Raw genomic sequence first — 21,660 nt, 5'->3', positions numbered from 1 at the left:
GAGGAAATGGAATGCCAGAATAACTATATTAAGAAGAAATTGGGGCACCTGACCGGCTGAGTCAGTAGAGCATGCGACTCTTGATCTCAGGGTCGTGAGTTCAAGCCCCAGGTTGGGCGTGGAGTCTACTTTAAAAAATTAAAAGAAGGAGAAGAAGGAGGAGGAGGAGAGGGGGAGGGGAAGAAATGGATTTGGGCAATGAGAAGTATAAGTTGTTTTTGGAACACAGAAGAGGGGGGAAGACTTCAAGTTGGATCAGGGAAGTTACTAGAGAAATGCTGTTTGAGCAGAACCTTGAATGGCTATGACGTATCATCAGATAGACATCTTGGGAAGAATATGCTTGCAAGATAGAGTGAGTGAAAGGCAAAATGCAGGAGAAATTTCTTTGGTATCTGTAGAGTAGGAAACTAGAGCCGGATTTAGGATTTTGAAGGCCTTGGATAATATGCCACGCTACCGTGTTATCACAGCAGTGCTCTAGGACAAACTTTAGACTGCACCAGGGTCACCGGGAGGCCTTGTCAGAACACAGGTTCCACCTCCACAGTTCCTGATTCACTCAGTCCAGAGTAGAGCTGAGAATTTGCATCTTGAGTAAGTTCCCAAGTGACTCTGATATTTGAGAACCACTCCTGGAGAATTAATCTGGTGACTGTGTGCAGTATAGATTAGAATGGGAGAGACCAGAGATGAAAATGCCAGTCAGAAGATGGTGGTACCCATGTAGGTGGAAAGTGAGGGACTCGGCTGAAATCCATGGAAATAAGAGGGTCAACCATAATCAAGAATGGGTGTTTCCAAATAAAAATCCAGGACCGTGTTGTTTTTTTGTTGGCCCCACTTGCAGCTGAAGCAATTGATAAATTCATAGACCGTTTAGGCAACGTACAACCAAAAATAAATTTCTATTAATATGATAATATAATTCTGAGTTCGTTCAAAGTTAGGTATTGATTAGAGGAGTAACTTCTTTTCAAGTTAAATGAAAAGGTATCTTTTACCTCTTCTGGTATTGACTTGGTGTCAAGAAATAGAACTAAACCAGGAAGGTGTGCTAATGTGAGAATATCCCTTTTAATATTAGAAATTATATGTGGCGATCACAACTTTGAGCTCATAATTTAGAAATTGATGAGGCCACAAACAGTCATTTAATCAATTCTTCTGCTCTCAGGAAAGATTACTTCCAAGATCTATCAAGATCTATAGTTGTATATTTTATGTATGAAGATCACAAAGGTGAGACTCTTAAGAAAGGTGAGGACAGGGTTAGGGGCTCTGGAAGGTTCAAATAACAATTCCTAATACTCAGAGTTTAGCCAAAAGCTACTTATTCAATACTACCATCCTACTAATTAGATATCTTATAGCTAATTGAGGCAATATTTTCCTTTTCCTTTTCCTAGAGATTTATCCTGCAATAAAATACAATCTATTGAAAGACGTACATTTGAATCACTACCTTTTTTGAAGTTTATGTAAGTTACAAATATAAATTCATTATATTTGGAATTTGTATTAAACTTAATTGTAAACCTCTTTGTTATTCATTTGGAATGAATGAAACTTTATTAGTCGAAAGCTACTAAAATTATGTAGCAAATCTTTTTTGTCTGTGGCAAAGTTTGGTGTGAGAGTTATTATAGAGATCAGAGTGAATCGTTCTAGAGCAGCAGTTCTCTGCCAGGGTGATTTTGCATCCAGGTGACACTTGGTAGTGTCTGGAGACATTTTTGATTGTCAGACTGTAGATGTGCTCCTGGCATCTAGTGGGTGGAGGCCAGGGCTGCTGTCACACCCTACAGTTCACAGGGCAGCACCCCGCCCCCCCCATAACAAAGATTATCCAACCATAAATCTCAACAGTGCTAAAGTTGTGAAACGTTTTTCTAGAGAAATAAACTTACTTCTCTAGAAAAAAATACTTACTTAACACAAGTATTTATTGAGCATTTACTGATTTGTATCTAATGCACCACATGTATAAACATGAAAGTATAAATCTTTCATGCAAATATTTTTTTAAAAAGGCAAGTATCTTTCATAGTGAGATTTCTTTAGTGTATGGAGAGAGTATTGTGGTTATGTTTCATTATCTATAAATTAGAATCACTGCCAAAGGATAAATATTCTGAAAGAATATCTTTTTTTTCTCTTTGTTTGTGTCTTGTTTTGTGTGTGTGTGTGTGTGTGTGTGTAGAAATCTTCGTTGCAATTTACTCACCGAACTGAGCTTTGGAACATTTCAGGCCTGGCATGGAATGCCGTTTTTACACAAGCTGTAAGTGAAATAGAAAATGAATACATGTAAAAAAAAAAACAAAAAAAAACTACATGTAAAAATATCATACAGTGATTGGTTAGGTGTGTGTTAATAAACCCAGTATGAATTCTGGAAAGTAGGTCTTAAAATCCATTTTTTTTTTTCAAATGAGGAAACTAAGGTACAAAGAGGCCAAGGGACTTGTCTTAACTCCTAAATGGCACTCTCTGCCCTCCCTCGTACCCAGCTTTGTGTGGGCAGTGAAAGCCCCAAGCAAGTAACACCCAAGTCAGTATTATCATGGGAATTCGTGACAGTGATGCTTCCCCAAGGTGTGCATGGCCCTTGAAATCCACTTTTGAATTTAACTTTGATTCCTGCTCATGTGCAAGTTTCCTATGCAAAAGAGAACTTCAAAGAACTAAGTTTAGCACAGAGTTCTCCAGGCAGCAAAAGGTGTGGGTGCTTCTTGAGCCATCAGGAAAGCAGAAAGAACTCCTGAATGCCTGCCACAGGGCACTGCTCTCCATGTGTTTTCTTTCCTGACCACTCTTCAATTAAGAAGTGTGTTATTCCCTTTCAGCCGGAAAATTCTGTGATTTCTCTGTAAAAAAGCAAATCATACTGGACATGTTCAGTGGCCTGAGGGGGATTTTTAGACTCAAGGTTGAAGACCCTCCTCTAAAGCAGACGCTGGAAAAGACTGTCTTACTGTCTTGTGGTTCAGAAATCCGATTTCACAACTTATCTTCCATTAGATGAAAGTGTTTACGGTGTGTCCGGAGCTGGAGTAAGTTCCTGCGGGTGCCCAAGAGCAGGGGCCTCCTCTCTCCTCTCATTAATTTGCTGATGCCTAACTTGGGGAAAGAATACTGAGGGTCAGTTTTTTGTTTTGCCGGCATGCCAGAGAACGGGCTCATTGAGTTTCTCCACCAAGAGGTTTTAGTGGTGTCAATATAATGTCTTAAAACTCACCACCTCTACTAAGCATCTTATAACACCGAGAGTCTCTTCTAAGAATCTGAATTTCATAGTTATGTAGGCAATACAGGACAAAATAGGGTGGAATCCGTTGATAACAATGAATGAATTCATTGAAAAACAGTGCCACGCGCACTCTGTGTCGACAGTGTACTAAGTACTGGGGGTACAAAGAATACACAGGGACTGTCCCCAAGAATCTTTCATACTGGAAGGAGAAAAAGATGGCCGTTGATGGGAAAACGTATGTGAGCCATGCTGGCATCAGTGCAGCAGGGTAACGAGCTAGGGGGTGACAAAGTAGGGGATGGTTGTGGAATAGAACAGATTTGTCGTGGACAAGGCAACAACTTGCTTGTGTTGAGTTTCCACGTTCATCTTGATGAAGTTTTGGGGAGATGGTGGGGAGTCGGGAGCCGACGGCCAAGAAAGAATTCTTGAACATGTCTTTGGTGCAAAAAGGCGATTTTATGAAAGCACAGGGACAGGACCGTGGGCAGAAAGAACTGCACTGGGGTTGTGAAGAGTGACAGGTTATATGCTATGGAATTGGGAGGTCAAGTCAAAAGGGAAGTCTCCAGAGGGACTGTGATATGTGAAAGAGGACTCCTAAGATACCAGAGGCCTTGCTATTGTCAAGCTAAGGTTGTTTTTCCGTCTAGCAAAGCATTAAGACAGTAGGGAGTTCCTGGAGAAATATTTTATTTGCCTGCCTCAAGTATCTGTCAATAGGCTGCAGGTTATAAGGAAATTTAATTTTACCTGAGATTTCCTTCTTGCCTTTGTTCCCCATATCACTATGGAGGGGTGATGTGGGGGCTCCAGGAAGCTGATTCTGTAGGTTTCTGGCGATTAGGCTATTGATAAGATTGCCTTTTTCTTGTAATTTACTAAGATATTTGTAAACTGATGGAAACTCCTATCTTGCCCGACTGAGATCTCTTATCAGTTAACCATTTGTTTTCTTTCCTTTCCTTTGTCCTCGAGCAGCCAGAATCACACATATCCCACCTGGGGCGGGGGCATGTGCTAACTTGTATCTTGCCCTCAACTTGCCTCATGCTCCCTCATCGATCTTACATGACAGAAAAAGGTAATTAAAGAACCAGAGCTAGCTGGTATTGAGAATAAATTAATACTCATGTCATGTGTGTTATGCCCAGAATTCGTGATCCCCAAATACCGCCAGGGAGCCGAGCCCGATGTAAAAGCAAAAGAGCCTTTATTCGAGCTAGCTCGAGCTCAATCCCCTACCTGCACTGATGCAGAGGTGAGATACCGGGGAGAGAGAGCCAGTTTCAAAAGGACAAAGGTTTTATTGGGGCCTAGGGGCAGTTGGTGAGGTAATGGCTGTGGCCTCAGCTGATTGGCTGGGGAAGGGTCCTGGGGAAGAGTGCTGTTAGGCAGGTGGGGGGGGGGGGTTACTCAAGGGGAGGAGGTGTGGTCAAGGTGAAGGACACAGAACAAGATGGAGTCAGCCGGCGTAGGCCCGCCCTTTCAATGTGGTTTGAATAGAGCTGTACTACTAAAACGAATTCACAGTTAACTTCCAAAAAATTATCACAGTACAGTAAGTGTGTATTGGAGGTTGGGCTCCTTGTTTGGGGCCAAACTTTTCTTTTCTTTTTTCTTTTTAACGTTTATTTATTTATTCTGAGAGAAAGAGAGCATGCGCAAGGGAGATGCCATCCCGTGAATTCAGTCACGTTATTACCTATGTGACTTAATTACTGGGGTGTTTATAAGTTGAAACAATATTTTCTCCAGCATTAAATAAGTTTGTAAACCTTTTGGGCCCCAGCTGAGGTGGATTTATCTTGAACTGACTGAAGCTTAAACTTCAGGTCTTCTCACTTACATAGGCCCCTTCCGAAGTCTTGGGAGGGACCCTCGCAGTTCCTGTACGCATAATTTTGCATGTTTTGATGAGGCAGGATTTCCCAAAGTAGATGAGGTCCAGACCCTACAAGGCCTCGATTCACCCCTGGGTTTCAGGTAATTCTATCTCAGTAAGTTTTTTGAATGAAGCCTCTTAAGTTATTGATAAACACTGAGTGAACACGTTAGCGGTGTGGTAAAGTCTATTTTGAATCTGAAATCCACCTCAAAGCCATGCCAAGAGTTTATTAATAAGGTACCACTTTTTGAATGGTAGTAATAATCCTATTTCTTTCAGATGAAATCAGGAATGAAATATATTATGGAAAACCAACAGTGGTTGATAATCCTAAATGTTAAGTATACTTTTTTTTTCCTGACTTTAAAGTGCTTCTCCTTCATTCACCTACACAGGTGCAGACCGATGGCTTATTTTAAAAAATTCACTTCATTGCTTCTAACAGTACGAGCTCCATGAGTTTAGAAGCCGAAGGACTCTACGATGTAGAAAGGCTGTACCTTATCGGGATAGAGCACATTCACATGCTGGCTCGTCTGTGGCGCATCAGTATTGTGCCAAGAACATAAGCTCTAAGGGAGAATAAGGAAAATCTAAGCCTTACCCCTTTTGAATTATTGTTGAGAATATCGTTGAGGTAGGTGTGGCCACCCTCTGAAGGCAAAGTCGAGCCGCAGTCACAGAGACGCCCTAACGCTCCCCCAGTCAACCGCCATCTGCTTCCTTTTAGACGGCTGCGTGCCCACACAAGTTGACACACTTCAGGATATTGTCATCGCTTTTTGGTATGTACTGGAAATCCTGACAGCTTCTTCTCAGATTCAGAAAGGCATCAACGTTAAGGATGAAGATGACAACTCAGGGCTGTCCTTTTGGGGTGATTTAGGGTAACTTTTATTATTTTCCGTGTGTGGTAGTTCAGAAGCTTTGCGATAGTCATACCCAACTGTTACTTTTCTTCTCCCAGCTGCATCTGATTCTTCCCACGTATATGCCAAGGCATCTTCTTTCTCTGGGAAGCATGGTAGTTGCTCCTCTGCCCCATATCATTTCTTTAATACCTACCTCTGTTAGGTATTTACTGCGCTCCGGCACTACGCTGAGACCTTTCGCTTGTGCTGCAAGTAAGACAGTGTGTCTTAAACTCTTAGAATAGAGCTTGGCACGTGGGAAATGCTCCGGATGTGGCCCCTCACACGCCACTTCATTTTCGTTTTTCCAGCAACTCTTGTGATACAGGTAGTATCATCCTCATTTCGGGGATGAGGAAGTTGAAACTCAGAGACATCGGGTGACTTGCCTAGGTTCACACTGTCAATAAGTGACAGAACCACTTAAGAAGCTTCGCGAGTAATACAATTCCGCATTCCCTGGCACTAGGTAGGACCTGAATGACAACCGGCCTTTTGGGCGTCGTCCCTTGGAGTCAGCTTCTCACTGGAATAGGACCTTTCGAGCAGGGAGCTCCTTTTCCCTATGCTTCGGGAGCTCCTGGCCATGCCACCTATGGGCATCCCCAGGCTTCCTGCTCACCGCCTGGTGCAAATATCACATCGTCACTGCTAGGCACCCACTCTGTGCCCAGCCTTATGCTAGGTGCTTTGCACATGCTCTTTCCTTTAATCCTCAAATTGCCTTATGAGGTAAATGCTGCTAAAAAGACTCGGAGACGTTCGTTACTTAAGTCCCTTCACCAGGAAGTGACAGCCAGAATTCAGACCTAGGTCTGCCTGATTCCGGGGCCCTTGCTTCTTGGGCTGTTCCTCACTGCCAGAAACTCCTCTTCAAGGCTGTTCTCAGAACTTGAATTAAAACATGGGCTCACCATTTCAGATTCTTTAGGCTTCGCCCCTCCCCCCGCCCAACCCCTGAGAGAGGATCTACGTGATGCCGTTAGATGTCTTGTATTGAGGAGCTTCGCATGGGGAGTCATGTTCTCATGGCTCATGGACCTATGTAGATGAATAAAGGAAAGGGGTTATTCTATCCCCAAGTACTTCAAACATACTGGAATAGGGTCTAGATCACTCTACTTATTTCTTCAACTGCTTTCCTCCAAGGAGCCAGTTTTCCCTCCATGCCTTGGGATTCCAGCATAGAGAGTTTGGAGTCTGTCCTATTTGAAATGTATTTTCACTGCCTGCTTTGGACATTTTTTCAGCCAAAGCTGTTAGGATTTCAGTACATTCAGGACAGTGGTGACAAGCTTCAGTCCTCAAGTCTTCTCTGTCTCCTCAGTTAATAGAAAGGAAACGTAGCCCATCTGTCTGGACCTCTGTAGAAGAATTTGGAGAAAAAAAAAATAACACGTAAGAAATGTTCCCTTATTTTGTGAGCTACCTTTAGTCTGTCCCGTTGCTCTGCAACGGAAAGCTTTTGCAAAAATACTTGAGTTTTCCTCTTCAAATAAGATAGAGTTTTTTAAAAAACAAAAAAATATCTAGAACAGTATTTCTTCAACTTTGATTATGAGACAGTCTTTGAGGATAACTGTTGTTATGTTTTACTCCCATAAAGATAAGCCCACGAATATCCAAAAGCCAATAGACTGAGTCAGCACACGTTTTATCTGTAAAATGAGGGAATTGAACGGAAATGGAGATGATGTCTAGTGCAGCGTCCACCGTTCGTTCGTATCGCAGTCTGTGGAAAGACAATTGCTGTCGGTCCAGCAGATGTAACCTGTCGGGTCAGTTCTCATTCTCCCCTTGGCTCAGGCACAATAGCTCCATGAAGAGAAGGCGGCACTAAAGACAGGAGGAGATAGGATAACTTGGAGTGGCCTGTATTTTGTTTTCACTACAGATAAACACAGGGCATTCATCTCAGCAGGAGGGCTGCCTGGGTAAGAGGAAGCACCGAGCCGATGGGTATAAGGCCATGGGTGAGCTACCAGGAAAGAGGGGGGGACAGTGGGGGTAGAGCACTGAGATAGTTGGGGGAAGGATAACAAACTACTAAATTGTTTTGGCTGCATAATTCTTCATAGTCTTTCTTAATAGGGAGCCAGGGGGGCGGGGCGGGGGGGGGGAGAAGTGGGCAGGGGAAGACACACACGTGGAAGAGGTTACTTGCACAGAGCCCGCCAGTAAGCTTGTAGGTATTAATGCCATTTTTATTTTTTCAAAGCCAAAGGACATTCGGAGCCTCAAGGTTGAGGAACTGTGTTTAACCAGACATGTGACACGTTCTTTCTCTTCATAACATCGTCTGACTGGATATTAACTAGTGTTACACAAACCCGACATGTTAATGGGCCTGAAAAAACGTAGAAGAAGGGGCTGGAATAGGAAGAATAGGGGAGTTTCCAAGGCAAGAACAAAAATGCATGGCTCCCAGCCGCACCGCTAACTCCCTCTGACCTCCGTTGTGGAAGAGTTTGAATCTTCGCTCCCCTTTTCTCCACCTACTAACATGTTTGATCTTCTGGCAACTGGTTCTCTATTTATCACAACATGGTTCTTTTTTTTTTTCTTCAAATTGAGATATAGTCCGCATAATAGAATATGCAACATTATAAAGTATATAGTCCAATGGTATACTTTGATAGACAATAATCACTGCTAATTCCAGAACATTGTCATCGCCCCCCTCGAAAGAAATACCATACCCATCAGCCTTTACTCCCCATTCCCCCCTCCTCCCAGGCCCCTGGCAACAACTAATTTACCTTCTGCCCCTATGGATTTGCCTATTCTGGACATTTCATAGAAATGTGTGTCTAGTTTCTTTCACATGGCTTGTTGGCTTCAAGATTTATCCGGTTGTAGCATGTTTCAGTACTTCATTCCTTTTTTTAATGTTTATTTATTTTTGAAAGAGAGCGCACACACAAGCGGGGAAGCGGCAGAGAGAGAGGGGGACAGAGGATCCAAAACCACAGAGCCTGATGTAGAGCTCGAACTCATGAACTGTGAGATGACGACCTGAGCCAAAGTCAGATGCTTAACCGACTGAGCCACCCAGGTGCTCCAGTCACATTTTGTTCATCCATTCGTGAGTTATTGGACATTTGGATTATTTTGACTTTTTGGCTATTGTGAATAATGCTGCTATGAGTATTCATGTACAAGTTTTTGTGTGGTCATATGTTTTTAATTCTCTTGGGTACATACCTAAGAGTGGAATTGCTGGGTCATGTAGTAACTCTATATTTAACCCTTTTGAGGAACTGCCGAACTGTTTTCCACAGTGACTACACCATTTTACATTCCCACCAATGTATGAAGATTCTGGTTTCCCCAAATCTTGCTACCACTTATCATTGTCTCTCTGTTCGATCATAGCCATCTTAGTGAGTGTAGAGTAGTATCTCATTGTAGCTTTGATTTATATTTCCCTAATGACCTAAGACATTGAGCATCTTTTCATGTGCTTATTGGCCATTCATGTATTTTCTTTGGCGAAATGTCTCTTCAAATCCTTTACCCATTTAAACATTTGATTATTTGTCTTTTCACTGAGTTTTAAGAGTTCTTTATATATTCTGGATGTTCTGGATACTAGACTTGTATCAGACATATGATAGTTTTGGGTTGTTTTTTTATTTTTAAATAAAGTCCAGTTTATCTATTTTTCCTTTGGTTTGTTGTGCTTTTTGTGTCATGTCTAAGAAACCGTCGCCTAAATCCAAGGTCATAAAGATTTCTCTCCTGAGAGTTTTATAGCTTGAGCTCTTCCTTCTAGGTCTTTGACTCATTTTGAGTTAATATTTATATATGGTGTGAAGTGTAGGAATCCAACTACATTATTTTGTATGGGGATATACGGTTGTCCCAGCATCATTTGAAAAGACTAGTCTTCCCACGTTGAATGGTGTTGGCACCCTTGTTGAAAATCAGTGGGCCATAAATGTGAGGATTTGTTCCTGGACTGTCAGTTCTGTTCCATCAACTTACATGTCTGTTCTTTTGCCAGTACCACACCGTGATTACTGTAGTTTTGAAGTAGGTTTTGAAACCAGGGCGTGTGAGTCTTCCCATTTTGTTGTTCTGTGTCAAAATCGTTTTGGAGCACCCGGGTAGCTCAGTTGGTTAAGTGGCCGGCTCTTGATTTCAGCTCAGGTCATGACCTCATGGTTTGTGAGATGGAACCCCGTGTTGCAATCTGCACTGACAGCATGGAGCCTGCTTGGGATGCTCCCTCTCCTTCTCCCTCTGCCCCTCCCCTGCTCACACTTTTCCCCACTCACACTCGCTCATGTTTGCTCTTCTGCACGGGTGTGTATGCTCGCTGTCTCTCAAAATGAATAGATAAACTTTTTTTTTTTTTTAAAAAGATCATTTTGGCTATTCTCGGTCCCTTGAATTGACATACAGATTTTAGAATTAGCTTGCCAATTTTTGGAAAGAAGTCAGTTGGGGTTTGGATAGGGATTATACTGAAACCACAGTTCAATTTGGGGTATAGTGCCATTTTAACAATATTTTCTTCTGATCCGTGAACATGGCATATCTTTACACTTATTTCAATCTTCTTTAATTTCTTTCAACAACGTTTTGTGGTTTTTAGTGTGATTCTTGCACTTCTTTGGTTAAATGTTTTCCTAAGTATTTTGTTCTTTTGAGTACTGTTATACATGGAATTGTTTTTCTAATTTTATTTTTGGAATAGTCATTGCTGATGTATAGAAATAAAGCTAATTTTTACATATTGATCTTGTGTCCTGTAACCTTGCTGAACTCATTTATTAGTGCTAAGGTTTTTTTTCTACATTCCCAGGAATATGTCTTGTGGTCTTCTAGTTACCCAGGAAGATGTTGGAGCATTTCAAAGTCCCTATGGACATCTCATTTCTCAGCTTTTTCCTTTTAGGCTTTTTGTTTAGGCTATTTTTTGTCTTGTTATCAATTGCCTCACATAGCTGCCAGATTAAAACATTTATCTATAATTGTTTTCAAAAAATGCCCCTTGGGAAGAGGCTATTTTAGCACTGTGCAGTTCTCAGTGAGGTCAAGGGCAAGGCTTTCAAGTGAAGTTTTTTAGGGACCCCACTAGACAGGTAAAACAATGACAGTTTGTTCCTTGGGAATGAGGCTTTAAGGAACTTGAGCTCCATTCTGTTCCCCTGGGATGTGGGCAATTTTTAAGGCTACCATCAGGATGGAGAGCAGAGGTTGAGGACAAGTTAAAACAACAGAGCTCACTGTTCTCATAGAAATTAGTAATTTTTTCTTTAATAAATGCTCTCCGGGTTGCTGCAAGCCCATTGGTTAAAATTTCCAAAGTTCTGAGAAAGTTGATTTTGACCATTTTTGCTAGTTTTTTGTTGTTGTTGTTGCTTTTACGGAAGGATGAATTTTCAGACGTCCTTCCTTTCTCATTTTCACTGATTCACCTGTAACAGGGCTTTAAAATGTCTAAAGTCTCAGGGCACCTGGGTGGCTCAGTTAACTGCCTGACTCTTGATTTCGGCTCAGGTCATGATCTTGCGGTCATGGGATCAAGCCCCATGTCAGGCTCTGCACTGGGCATGGAGCCTGCTTGGGATTCTCTCTCTCTCTCTTCCTCTGCCTCTCCTTCACTCATACTCTTGTACTCTCTCTCTCAAAAAATAGAATACAAAAATAAAAAATGAAATCTCTAAAGTCTCAATGATCACAGGCTAATTAAATACTTAATCACGGGAGATGATTAGAGGAAAGGAATAAAAATAGAAAATGTAATTCTTAGAGAAGCTCTCCCAGATGGAGAGATGAAGTTCAGCAAAGTGTTTCTATATTTAATGCTCTCAAAGTTAAGTTTAAGGTAACGGCTATTTTAAACCCCCTTTTTTTTTCATACAAGTTAAATACAGGCTTTGGAGTCAGAACTGAGTTCAGATTCCAGCTCTGCTTCTTGACTGGCTTGACAAACTGGGACAAATTATACAACCTCTCTGTACTTCAGTTTCCTCACTTGTAAAATGGGGTAATGATGTATCTATCACATAAGGTTATTGTGAGGTTTAAATGTGAAATGCTGATCACAGATGCCCTATGGCTCAATAGTATTGGTTGTGATGATTATCCTTATAATTTTGCAAAAGTACAGTGATGATTCTTGAGCAGAGTCAACCTAAAGGCAGATTTTCTTTTCTTTCTTCCTGTTTCCTTCACTTTATTTTTGCTGTAAAGAACTGAGAAGAAAATCTACTTGGCATTTTGGAATAAAAACTTGTGTCAAGCAGTGACAAAAAGTTATTTATTCAACAAGCCTTCACTAAGTAACTAGTAAATAACAAGCACTCTGTCAGGCACAGGGACAAAAATGACAATAGAGTATGGTCCCTGCCCTCAAGGAGCTGGCAGTCCAGGAGATGGATAAGGAAACGGGATCATATGCCACCTAACAAAGGCTGTCATAGGAGAATACACATGGTGGGGGTATAGCTTTCACCATTTCCTCTTAGATTAATCCCTTTGTCTTTGGCCCCCAAACTGAGGAATTGGTCCTATTTTTGTCTTTAACCGGGTGTTTTAAACTGTGGAATTTTTTACATTTCTAGAGATAAAGGAAAAGCACCTAGAATTACAGAGGACACTAGAAACAGTATTTCCTACAGAGCCTGGGCTTCCTACCAGCATAGTCACTTCTAGGATTTTCAGCCCAAAAAGTTCTTTGGCATATCTTTGCTTTGCTGTCCACGTAAAAAAAAAATTTTTTTTTTCCTCTTTCTGTTCTCCACTTTATCGTCCAGAGAGCTGGGTAGTTCCCAAAGGAAGAGTGCTTTACAGAATCTAAGGGTGATTTATAGGCAAAGGCAGAAAATGATTAGTTTTCACCTTCCAGTTCCATACCCCCAAAATGAACATAAACTTTCATGGTAGTCATTACTGGAAATGCAGATAATTTTAATTCCATTGCATTTTTCAGAATTATCAGTCGTAACCCTCTGTCAACTGTTGAAGATTCCTATCTTTTTAAGTTGCCAGCATTAAAATATTTGTAAGTATTGCAACAATCTCATGGCTCATGAGATGATTTCTGATCTTTTTTGTTGTCATCAAAAGATTAAGTATTTTGCGTTTTGGTTAAAAAGTCGTAATTTAAATTTTAACTGGGTTATTGAAATAAGCATTATTAGCAAAGAAAAAACGTATATGGGCAAGATAGCCTGCAGAGGAAGGAGTAGTATTGAAGAACACATAACAGACATGGGACTTGTAGATGTAGGTAGAAATACCATTTATCTCAAAGTGGAAAGTGGAGTAAGGTGTATATTAAAAGAAAAAAAGACTAATCAAGAGAGGTGGATGCAATTGAGAATGAAAATGAGGATAAGAGTAAAAAGGATTGTACTGTTGAGCACCAAGGTGATTAATTTGATGATGCACATAAAATGTCTTCATTGGGAGCTTTCTGAAATTATTGTCCATAGCAAGAAAACTCTTGAGCTGACTTGACAAAGAAGCCAGAATTGAAGTAATCACATGTTGCTAAGTATCTTTTTAGGTACAGAATTTTTATCCTTGGGTTCAAATCACGCATGTTTGGGCTTTCTCCTTCAGAGACATGGGATCAACACAGGTGTCACTTACAACAGTTGAGAGCATCCTCATGATGACCGTTGAATTGGAAACACTGTAAGTTGATTTTTCTTATGTGTATTTTCACTTAGTTGTTTACTTAGATTTGTTTTATTGTTTTCTTAAGTCAGATTTATTGAGGTATAAAATTTACTCTTTTTAAGCATACAGTTTGATGAGTTTTGACAAACGTGTAGTTATGTAACCACCACCACATTTGAGACGTAGAACGTTTCTGTCACCCCAAAAGGCCCCTATGTGCCTTTGCAGCCAATCCCCTTTTCTCACCACCAGCCCTGGCAACCACCAACCTAATTTTTGTCCCTATAGTTTTGCCTTTTCTACAGTGTCTTATAAATGAAATCATACAAGGGGCACCTGGGTGGCTCAGGCAGTTAAGCGTCCGACTTCAGCTCAGGTCATGATCTCGCGGTCTGTGAGTTCAAGCCCTGCATCGGACTCTGTCCTGACAGCTCAGAGCCTGGAGCCTGCTTCGGATTCTGTGTCTCCCTGTCTCTCTACCCCTTCCCCATTTGCACTCCATCTCTCTCTCTCTCTCAAAAATAAATGAACATTAAAAAAAATAAATAAATGAAATCATACAGTATGCAGTCTTCTGTGATTGGTTCCTTTCAGCATAATCCTTTTGAGATTCATCCATGTTTGTTTTTTTTTTAACTTTTTTAACGTTTATTTATTTTTGAGAAACAGAGAGCATAAGCAGGAGAGGGGCAGAGAGAGAGAGAGAGACACAGAACCCGAAGCAGGCTCCAGGCTCTGTCAGCACAGAGCCCAATACAGGGCATGAACCTGCGGAACATGAGATCATGGCCTGAGCCAAAGTCGGTCACTTATGTGACTGAGCCACCCAGGCACCCCAGAGACTCATCCATGTTTTTGCACATGTCAGTAGTTCATTTCCTTTTTATTGCCGAGTAGTATTGCAGTTGTGAGGATATACCAGTTTGTTTATGCATTCATCAGTTAATGGGCATTTGAGTTGTTTCTAGCTTTTTGGCCTTTATGAATAAAGTTGCTTAAAACACTTACATGCAGGTCTTCGTGTGAGCATATGTTTTCATTGGGGGAGGGGGGCAGGTGGTAAAATACCTAATGGCAGGATTGCTACATCATATGCTGAGTGTATATTTAACTTTTTAAGAAACTGCTTACCTGTTTTCTAAAGTGGATGTACCATTTTGCATTCCAGCCAGCAGTATATGAGATCTTCTATCTATCCTTTCTTCTAATGTCTTTATCTATTTTTCATAAGGTGAATGTTGGCCTTAAAATTGAGTTGGGAAGTATTCCCCTCTCTTCAATTCTCTAGTACAGTTTGTGCAGAATTGGCATTATTTTTTCCTTAAATGTTTGCTAGAATTCACCAGTGAAGCCATGTGGGCTTGAAGCTTTCTTTGTGAGAAAGTGTTAAACTACAGATTTTATTTTTGTAATAGTGCTACTTAAATTACATACTTTATTTTTTTGAGTAGTTCATGTCTTTCAGGGAATCTATTTCATCTTGAAGTTATTGACATAAAGTATTTTATAATAATCCCTTATTATCCTTTTAGTATCTGTAGAATTGTAGTGATGTCATTCCTCTCATTTTTGATATTGATAATTTGTGTCTTCTCTTGTCTTTTCTTGATAAATCTGGCCAGAAGTTTATCAGTTTTACTTATCTTCTCTAAAAAGTGCCTTTTCATTACACTGACTTCTCTATTTTTGTTTTCCTTTTCAAAAATTTCTGCTTTGATCTTTATCATTCCATTTTCTCTCCTTACTCAGTGATGAATTTCCTTTTCTTTTTCTAGTTTCTTAAAAGTGGACACTGGGGAAGATGAATACTATATGAGCAACATCCCACATGTTGACATGTTGTGTTTTCAGTTTCAGTTGGTACAAAATAGTTTCTAATATCCATTTTGACTTATTTGACCAATAGGGTTACTTAGGAGTGTGTTGGTTAGTTTCTAAATATTTGGAGATTTTACAGATCTGTTAATTTGTTATTTAATTCCATTGTGGTCACAGAACAATATGTTGGATGACTGAAATCCTTTTAAATTTATTGAGGCTTGTTTTATAGCCAATGAATTCTGGTAATAGATGAGAATATGGCCTATTTTGATAAATATTATGTGTCCACTTGAAAGAAAATATGTAGTCTGCTGATTTGGTGTGGAGTATTCTATAAATGTCAACTAGGTCAAGTAGGTTGGTAGTATTTTTCAAGTCTGATGTATCATTTCTCATTTTCTATATATTTTTTCTGTCAATTATTGAGAGAGGGATATTGAAATCTCCAACTATAAGTGAGTGCTTATGTGTCTCTCTTTCCTATTCTCCTTAATATATTTGGAAGTTCTATTATCAGATACATAAATTCTTAAGTTATGTCTTTTCTAATAGTTGACATTTCTATCACAATGGAATAACCTCATTTATCCCTGGTAATATCTTTGCTTTGAAATTGACTTTGTCCTATAGTAAATATAGCCACTCAAGGTTTCGTTTGATTAGTGTTAGCAAAGCATAATTTCTTCCATATTTTTAACCTACTTATATCTTTGTATTGAAGATGAATCTTATAGACAGCATATAGTTGGCTTTTGCTTTTTTATCCAGTATGACAACTCTATCTTTTAATTAGGTGATTATACCATTTATATTTAATGTAATTATTTATATGCTTACATTTAAAGCTACTGTCTACTCTTTTCTATGTATCCCATCTGTTCTTTGTTTCTTTTCTTTTTCTTTTTCTTCTTCTTCCTGCTCTTGGGTTGATTTAGTACGTTTTATTATTTTTTGGTGGGGGGATAAATAGTTACAACTCAGGTTTTGTTATTTTAGTAGCTGTTTAATGGTTTGTAGTGTTCATGTTTAACTTATCACAGTCTATCTTCAAATGATATTATATGATTTCATGAATAGTATAAGAACCTTACAATAAATAGTGTACTTCCATTGTTCCCCTCCTGACCTTTGTGCTATTGTTTTCATACATTTTACTTTTAGCACACCATATTATTTTTTTTGTTTAAATAGTCAGTTATCTTTTTTTATTTTTGTATTTTTGAGAGAGACAGAGTGCAAGTGGGGGAGGGGCAGAGAGAGAGGGAGACACAGAATCTGAAGCAGGCTCCAGGCTCTGAGCTGTAGACACAGAGCCTGATGTGGGGCCTGAAATCACAGACTATGAGATCATGACCTGAGCTGAAGTCAGATGCTTAACTGACTGAGCCACCTGGGTGCCCCTCAATTATCTCTTTTATTGAAGTATATATAGATCATGTAATATTAAATTAGTTTCAGGTGTACAACACAGTGATCTTTTATACACATTATGAAATGCTCACAACACAGTGATCAATTATATACATTATGAAATGCTCACCACAATAAGTATATTACAGTATTATTGACTATATTCCCTATGCTGTACTTTTCATCTGGTGACTTATTTATTTTATAACTGCAAGTTGGTACCTCTTAACCCTTTTCACTCATTTTGTCCATATCCCCAGTTTGTTCTCCATATTTACAAGTGTTTTCTCTTTTTTGTTGTTGTTTATTCATTCATTTGGTTTTTTGTTTATTTTTTGTTTATTTTTTACCTTGTTTTATTTTTTATTTTTTAAAATTTGCATCCAAATTAGTTAGCATATAGTGCAACAATGATTTCAGGAGTAGAGTCCTTAGTGCCCCTTACCCATTTAGCCCATCCCCCCTCCCACAACCCCTCCAGTAACCCTCAGTTTGTTTTCCATATTTATGAGTCTCTTCTGTTTTGTCCCCCTCCCTGTTCTTATATTATTTTTGTTTCCCTTCCCTATGTTCATCTGTTTTGTCTCTTAAAGTCCTCATATGAGTGAAGTGATAGGATTTTTGTCTTTCACTGACTAATTTCACTTAGCGTAATACCCTCCAGTTCCATCCATGTAGTTGCAAACGGCAAGATTTCATTCTTTTTGATTGCCAAGTAATACTCCATTGTATATATATACACCGCATCTTTCATCCATTCATCCATCAATGGACATTTGGGCTCTTTCCATACTTTGGCTATTGTTGATAGTGCTGCTATAAACATTGGGTGCACATGCCCCTTCAAATCAGCATTTTTGTACCCTTTGGTTAAATGCCTAGTAGTACAATTGCTGGGTTGTAGGGTAGTTCTATTCTTAACTTTTTAAAAACCTCCATACTGTTTTCCAGAGTGGCTACAGCAGTTTGCATTCCCACCAGCAGTGCAGAAGGGTTCCCCTTTCTCCACATCTGTTGTTTCCTGAGTTATTAATTTTAGCCATTCTGACACATGTGAGGTGGTATCTCATTGTGATTTTGATTTGTATTTCCTTGATGATGAGTGATATTGAGCATCTTTTCATGTGTCTGTTAGCCTTCCGGATGTCTTCTTTGAAAAATTGTCTATTCATGTCTTCTGCCCTTTTCTTAACTGGATTATGTATTTGATTTTTTGGGTGTTGAGTCCTTTATATATTTTGGATACTAGCCCTTTATCAGATTATGTCATTTGCAAATATGTTCTCCCATTTCATCAGTTGCCTTTTAATTTTGTTGATTGTTTCCTTTGCTGTACAGCTTTTTATCTTTTTTTCATGGATGTTTGTTTTTGAGAGAGAGAGCACAAGAGTGGGGTAGGGGCAGAGAGTGAGGGAGACAGAGGATCTGAGCAGGCTCCGCACTGTCAACAGAGAGTCGATGCGGAACTCGAACTCACAAACCGTGAGATTATGACCTGAGCTGAAGTCAGAAGCTTAACCGACTGAGACACCCAGGTGCCCCAGAAGGTTTTTATCTTGATGAGGTCCCAATAATTCATTTAAAAAAATGTTTGTTTGTTTGTTTGTTTGTTTACGTTTATTTTTGAGAGAGAGAGACAGGGTGCAAGCAGGGGAGGGGCAGAGAGAGAGAGGGAGACACAGCATCTGAAACAGGCTCCAGGCTCCAAGCTGTCAGCACAGAGCCTGACACGGGGCTCAGACTCACGAACTGTAAGATCATGATCTGAGCCAAGTCAGATACTTAACCAACTGAGCCACCCAGGTGCCCCTATTAATTAATTAATTAATTAAGAACATGGACACACACATACATGTATGCATGGGGGGGAGCAGAGAGAGAGGGAGAGAGAGAATCTCAAGTGGAGAGAGAATCCTGATGCGGGGTTCAATCCACGACCCTGAGATCACGACCTGAGCCAACACCAAGAGTCAGGCATTCAACCCGCTAAGCCACCCAGGCACTCCTCAGTAGTTCATTTGTACTTTTGTTTCCCTTGCCTCTGGAGACGTGTCTCTAGTAAGAAGTTGCTTTAGCTGAGATCAAAGAGGTTTCTGCCTGTGTTCTCCTCTAGGATTTTGATGGTTTCCTGTCTCACATTTAGGTCTTTCATCCATTTTGAATTTATTTTTGTGTATGGTGTAAAAAAGTGGTTTAGTTTCATTCTTCTGCACGTTACGGTCCAGTTTTCCCAACACCATTTATTGCGAAGACTATCTTTTTTCCATTGGATATTCTGCTTTATCGAAGATTAGTTGACCATATATTTGTGGCTCCATTTCTCGGTTCTCTATTCTATTCTATTGATCTATGTGTCTGTTTTTGTGCAGTACCACACTGTCTTGATGATTCCAGCTTTGTAATACAGTTTGAAGTCCAGAATCATGATGCCTCCAGCTTTGTTTGTTTGTTTTTTCCCAACATTATAATTCGGGGTCTTTTCTTGTTCCATACAACTTTTAGAATTGTTTGTTCTCGCTCTGTGAAAAATACTGGTGTTTGATAGGGATTGAATTGAATGTGTAGTTTGCTTTGAGTAGTATAGACATTTTAACAATATTTGTTCTTCCAATCCTTGAGCATGGGATGTTTTTCCATTTCTTTCGTCTTCTTCAATTTATTTTCATAAGCGTTCTATTGTTTTCAGCATACAGATCTTTTACCTCTTTGATTAGGTTTATTCCTAGGTATCTTATGGTTTTTGGTGTTTGTTTTTTTTTTTAAATTTTAGAGACAGAGTGTACAAGTTGGGAAAAGGGGCAGAGGAGAGAGAGAGAGAGAGAGAGAGAGAGAGAGAGAGAGAATATCTTAAGAGAATCTTAATCTAATCCATGCTGAGCGTGGAGCCTGACACAGGGCTCGATCTCACGACCCTGAGATCCTGAGCCGAAATCAAGAGTAGGATGCTTCATTGACTTAGCCCATCCAGGCACCCCTTGTTTGTTTGTTTGTTTGTTTCTGAGATTCTACATATAAGTGAAATCATATAGTGAAATGATATACATACATATAGTGAAGTGAAATCATAACCTATATAGTTACCAGTTCTAATGTTCTTCATTCCTTTGTGTGGATCCACATTTCCATCTGCTATCCTTTTCCTTCTGCTTAAAAATACTTTCTTTAGGGGCACCTGGGTGGCTCAGTCAGTTAAGCATCCAACTCTTGATTTTGGCTCAGGTCATAATCTCACAGTTTGTGAGCTCAAGTCCCGCGTTGGGCTTTGCTTGGGATTCTCTGTCTCCTCAGTGCTCTTTCCCCCTTGTACACGCATACTGCACGTGCCCTCTCTCTCTGTCTCTCAAATAAACATTTAAAAAAATACTTCCTTTGGCATTTCTACAGTGTAAGCCTGCTAATGATGAATTCTTCCAGCTCTTGTATGTCTCAGATAGTCTATCTTGCTTTTATTTTTGAAAGATTTGGGTATAGAATTCTAGCTTGATGGCTATTTGGTCCCCCTCTCCTTTTCACTGCCTGAAAGATGTTGCCCCACCGAGTTCTGGCTTACATTATTTCCAACAAGAAATATGTTGTCATTGTTATATCTTTGTTGCTCTGTGTGTCATGTGTGGTTTTGTTCCTTTGGCTGCTTTTAAGATTTGCTCTTTATCACTGGCTTTGACCAGTTTGATTATCATGTGCCGTGGTGTAGTTTTATCCGTGTTTAATGGATTAAACTAAACATGTAGTTTAATCCATGTTGTGCTCAGATTTCATTGACCTTGCTGGATTTGTGAGTTTATAGGGTTTACTTATTTGGAAATGTGGGGGCTATTAGTTTTTCAAATTTTTTTTATATCTCCTCTCCTTCGTGGACTCTAAGTATACATATATTAGGCCACTTGAAGTTGTTGCACAATTCATTGAGTTAAGGAGAGGCATGGGGTTTTTTCCATATATGAAATACTGTTATAATAACTTTTTTAAATGTCCTTGTCTGCTAATTGTAGCATTTGTGTAGATTATGGATTAGTTTTTGATTGATTGCTTTTTAAAAAAAAAAATTAACATTTATTTATTTTTAAGACACAGAGAGTGATCAGGGAAGGGGTAGAGAGAGAGGAAGTTAAATCTGAAGCAGGTTCCAGGCTCCGAGCTCTCAGCACAGAGCCTGATGTGGGGCTCAAACCCATGAACCACGAGATTATGACCTGAGCCAAAGTTGATTGCTTTTTATCCTCAGTATGGGCCATATTTCAGATTTATTCAAACTCTTAGAAGTCTACCCTCTTTCTGTGTGCTCTCAACCCGAAGTGAGACTTTTGGCTTGGAAGGAGTTACCTGTGTATTAAACTACTGATCAGTGTCACCCAGTTCTAATCTCTATCTCATTCTAAGGGTACCATACCCCATGTCATCCTTACCTTTCCGTTGGGCACCTCTGTCCTTCTATCTGTGTATTTATAATATTCAAGAGCAGCAGTTGGCCAACTGGTCCCTACCCAACCATCCAGGCCATGTGCCTCAAGAATTCCTTTTTGCAAAGCCCTGTGATGACTTTGGCCCGCCTCTTCTACCTACTCAAGTAACTCCTTTACCACTAATTTAATTGTCTGTGTTTCCATTTATAGGATTTTACCTAGCCGTATGGCCTGCTGTCTCTGCCAATTTAAAAATACTATTGAGGTTGTCTGTAAGACAGTCAAGCTACGTTGTGACAGTGCATGTCTGACAAATGGCACACGTTGTGGTAA

General features: G+C 39.8%; 1 protein-coding gene and 2 long non-coding RNA genes across 12 annotated transcripts in view; 1 reads left to right on the top strand and 2 right to left on the bottom strand.

The window, feature by feature from the left end:
• The window catches only part of LOC144615267 (leucine-rich repeat-containing protein 37A2-like), a 344,316-nt gene that overhangs the window by 310,414 nt on the left and 12,242 nt on the right, over nucleotides 1-21,660 (top strand). Inside the window, exons 1-6 of one of the 9 annotated variants that reach the window (XM_078442166.2) lie at nucleotides 4,667-4,817; nucleotides 5,540-5,781; nucleotides 5,875-5,929; nucleotides 12,999-13,070; nucleotides 13,634-13,708; nucleotides 21,538-21,656. In XM_078442166.2, coding sequence (XP_078298292.1) covers nucleotides 13,638-13,708; nucleotides 21,538-21,656 — 190 coding nt within the window. In that variant the 5' untranslated portion in view covers nucleotides 4,667-4,817; nucleotides 5,540-5,781; nucleotides 5,875-5,929; nucleotides 12,999-13,070; nucleotides 13,634-13,637. Of the gene's footprint in view, nucleotides 1-2,209; nucleotides 2,285-4,666; nucleotides 4,818-5,423; nucleotides 5,481-5,539; nucleotides 5,930-7,739; nucleotides 7,834-7,949; nucleotides 7,990-8,365; nucleotides 8,457-12,998; nucleotides 13,071-13,633; nucleotides 13,709-21,537; nucleotides 21,657-21,660 lie in introns of those variants that run through there. The other 8 variants (XM_078442164.2, XM_078442165.2, XM_078442158.2 and 5 more) reach the window with 8 other exon arrangements.
• LOC144615280 (uncharacterized) lies at nucleotides 1,857-3,322 on the bottom strand. The gene is made up of 2 exons (XR_013553710.2): nucleotides 2,979-3,322; nucleotides 1,857-2,282 (listed from the first exon to the last, which is right to left on the bottom strand). It is a non-coding gene; the product is annotated as an uncharacterized LOC144615280 (long non-coding RNA).
• On the bottom strand, nucleotides 7,694-20,164 carry LOC144615283 (uncharacterized). Of its 2 annotated transcripts, none has more exons than XR_013553713.1 (2): nucleotides 20,006-20,164; nucleotides 7,694-7,891 (listed from the first exon to the last, which is right to left on the bottom strand). It is a non-coding gene; the product is annotated as an uncharacterized LOC144615283 (long non-coding RNA). The 2 variants fall into 2 exon arrangements; XR_014137121.1 differs by lacking the exon at nucleotides 20,006-20,164 and adding an exon at nucleotides 8,332-8,413.

Source organism: Panthera onca (assembly GCF_046562875.1).
Source record: "Panthera onca isolate mPanOnc1 chromosome E1 unlocalized genomic scaffold, mPanOnc1 haplotype 2 h2.Chr16_ul_1, whole genome shotgun sequence".
NCBI classification, from domain to species: domain Eukaryota; kingdom Metazoa; phylum Chordata; class Mammalia; order Carnivora; family Felidae; genus Panthera; species Panthera onca.
This window is presented reverse-complemented; position numbering and strand designations above follow the sequence as displayed.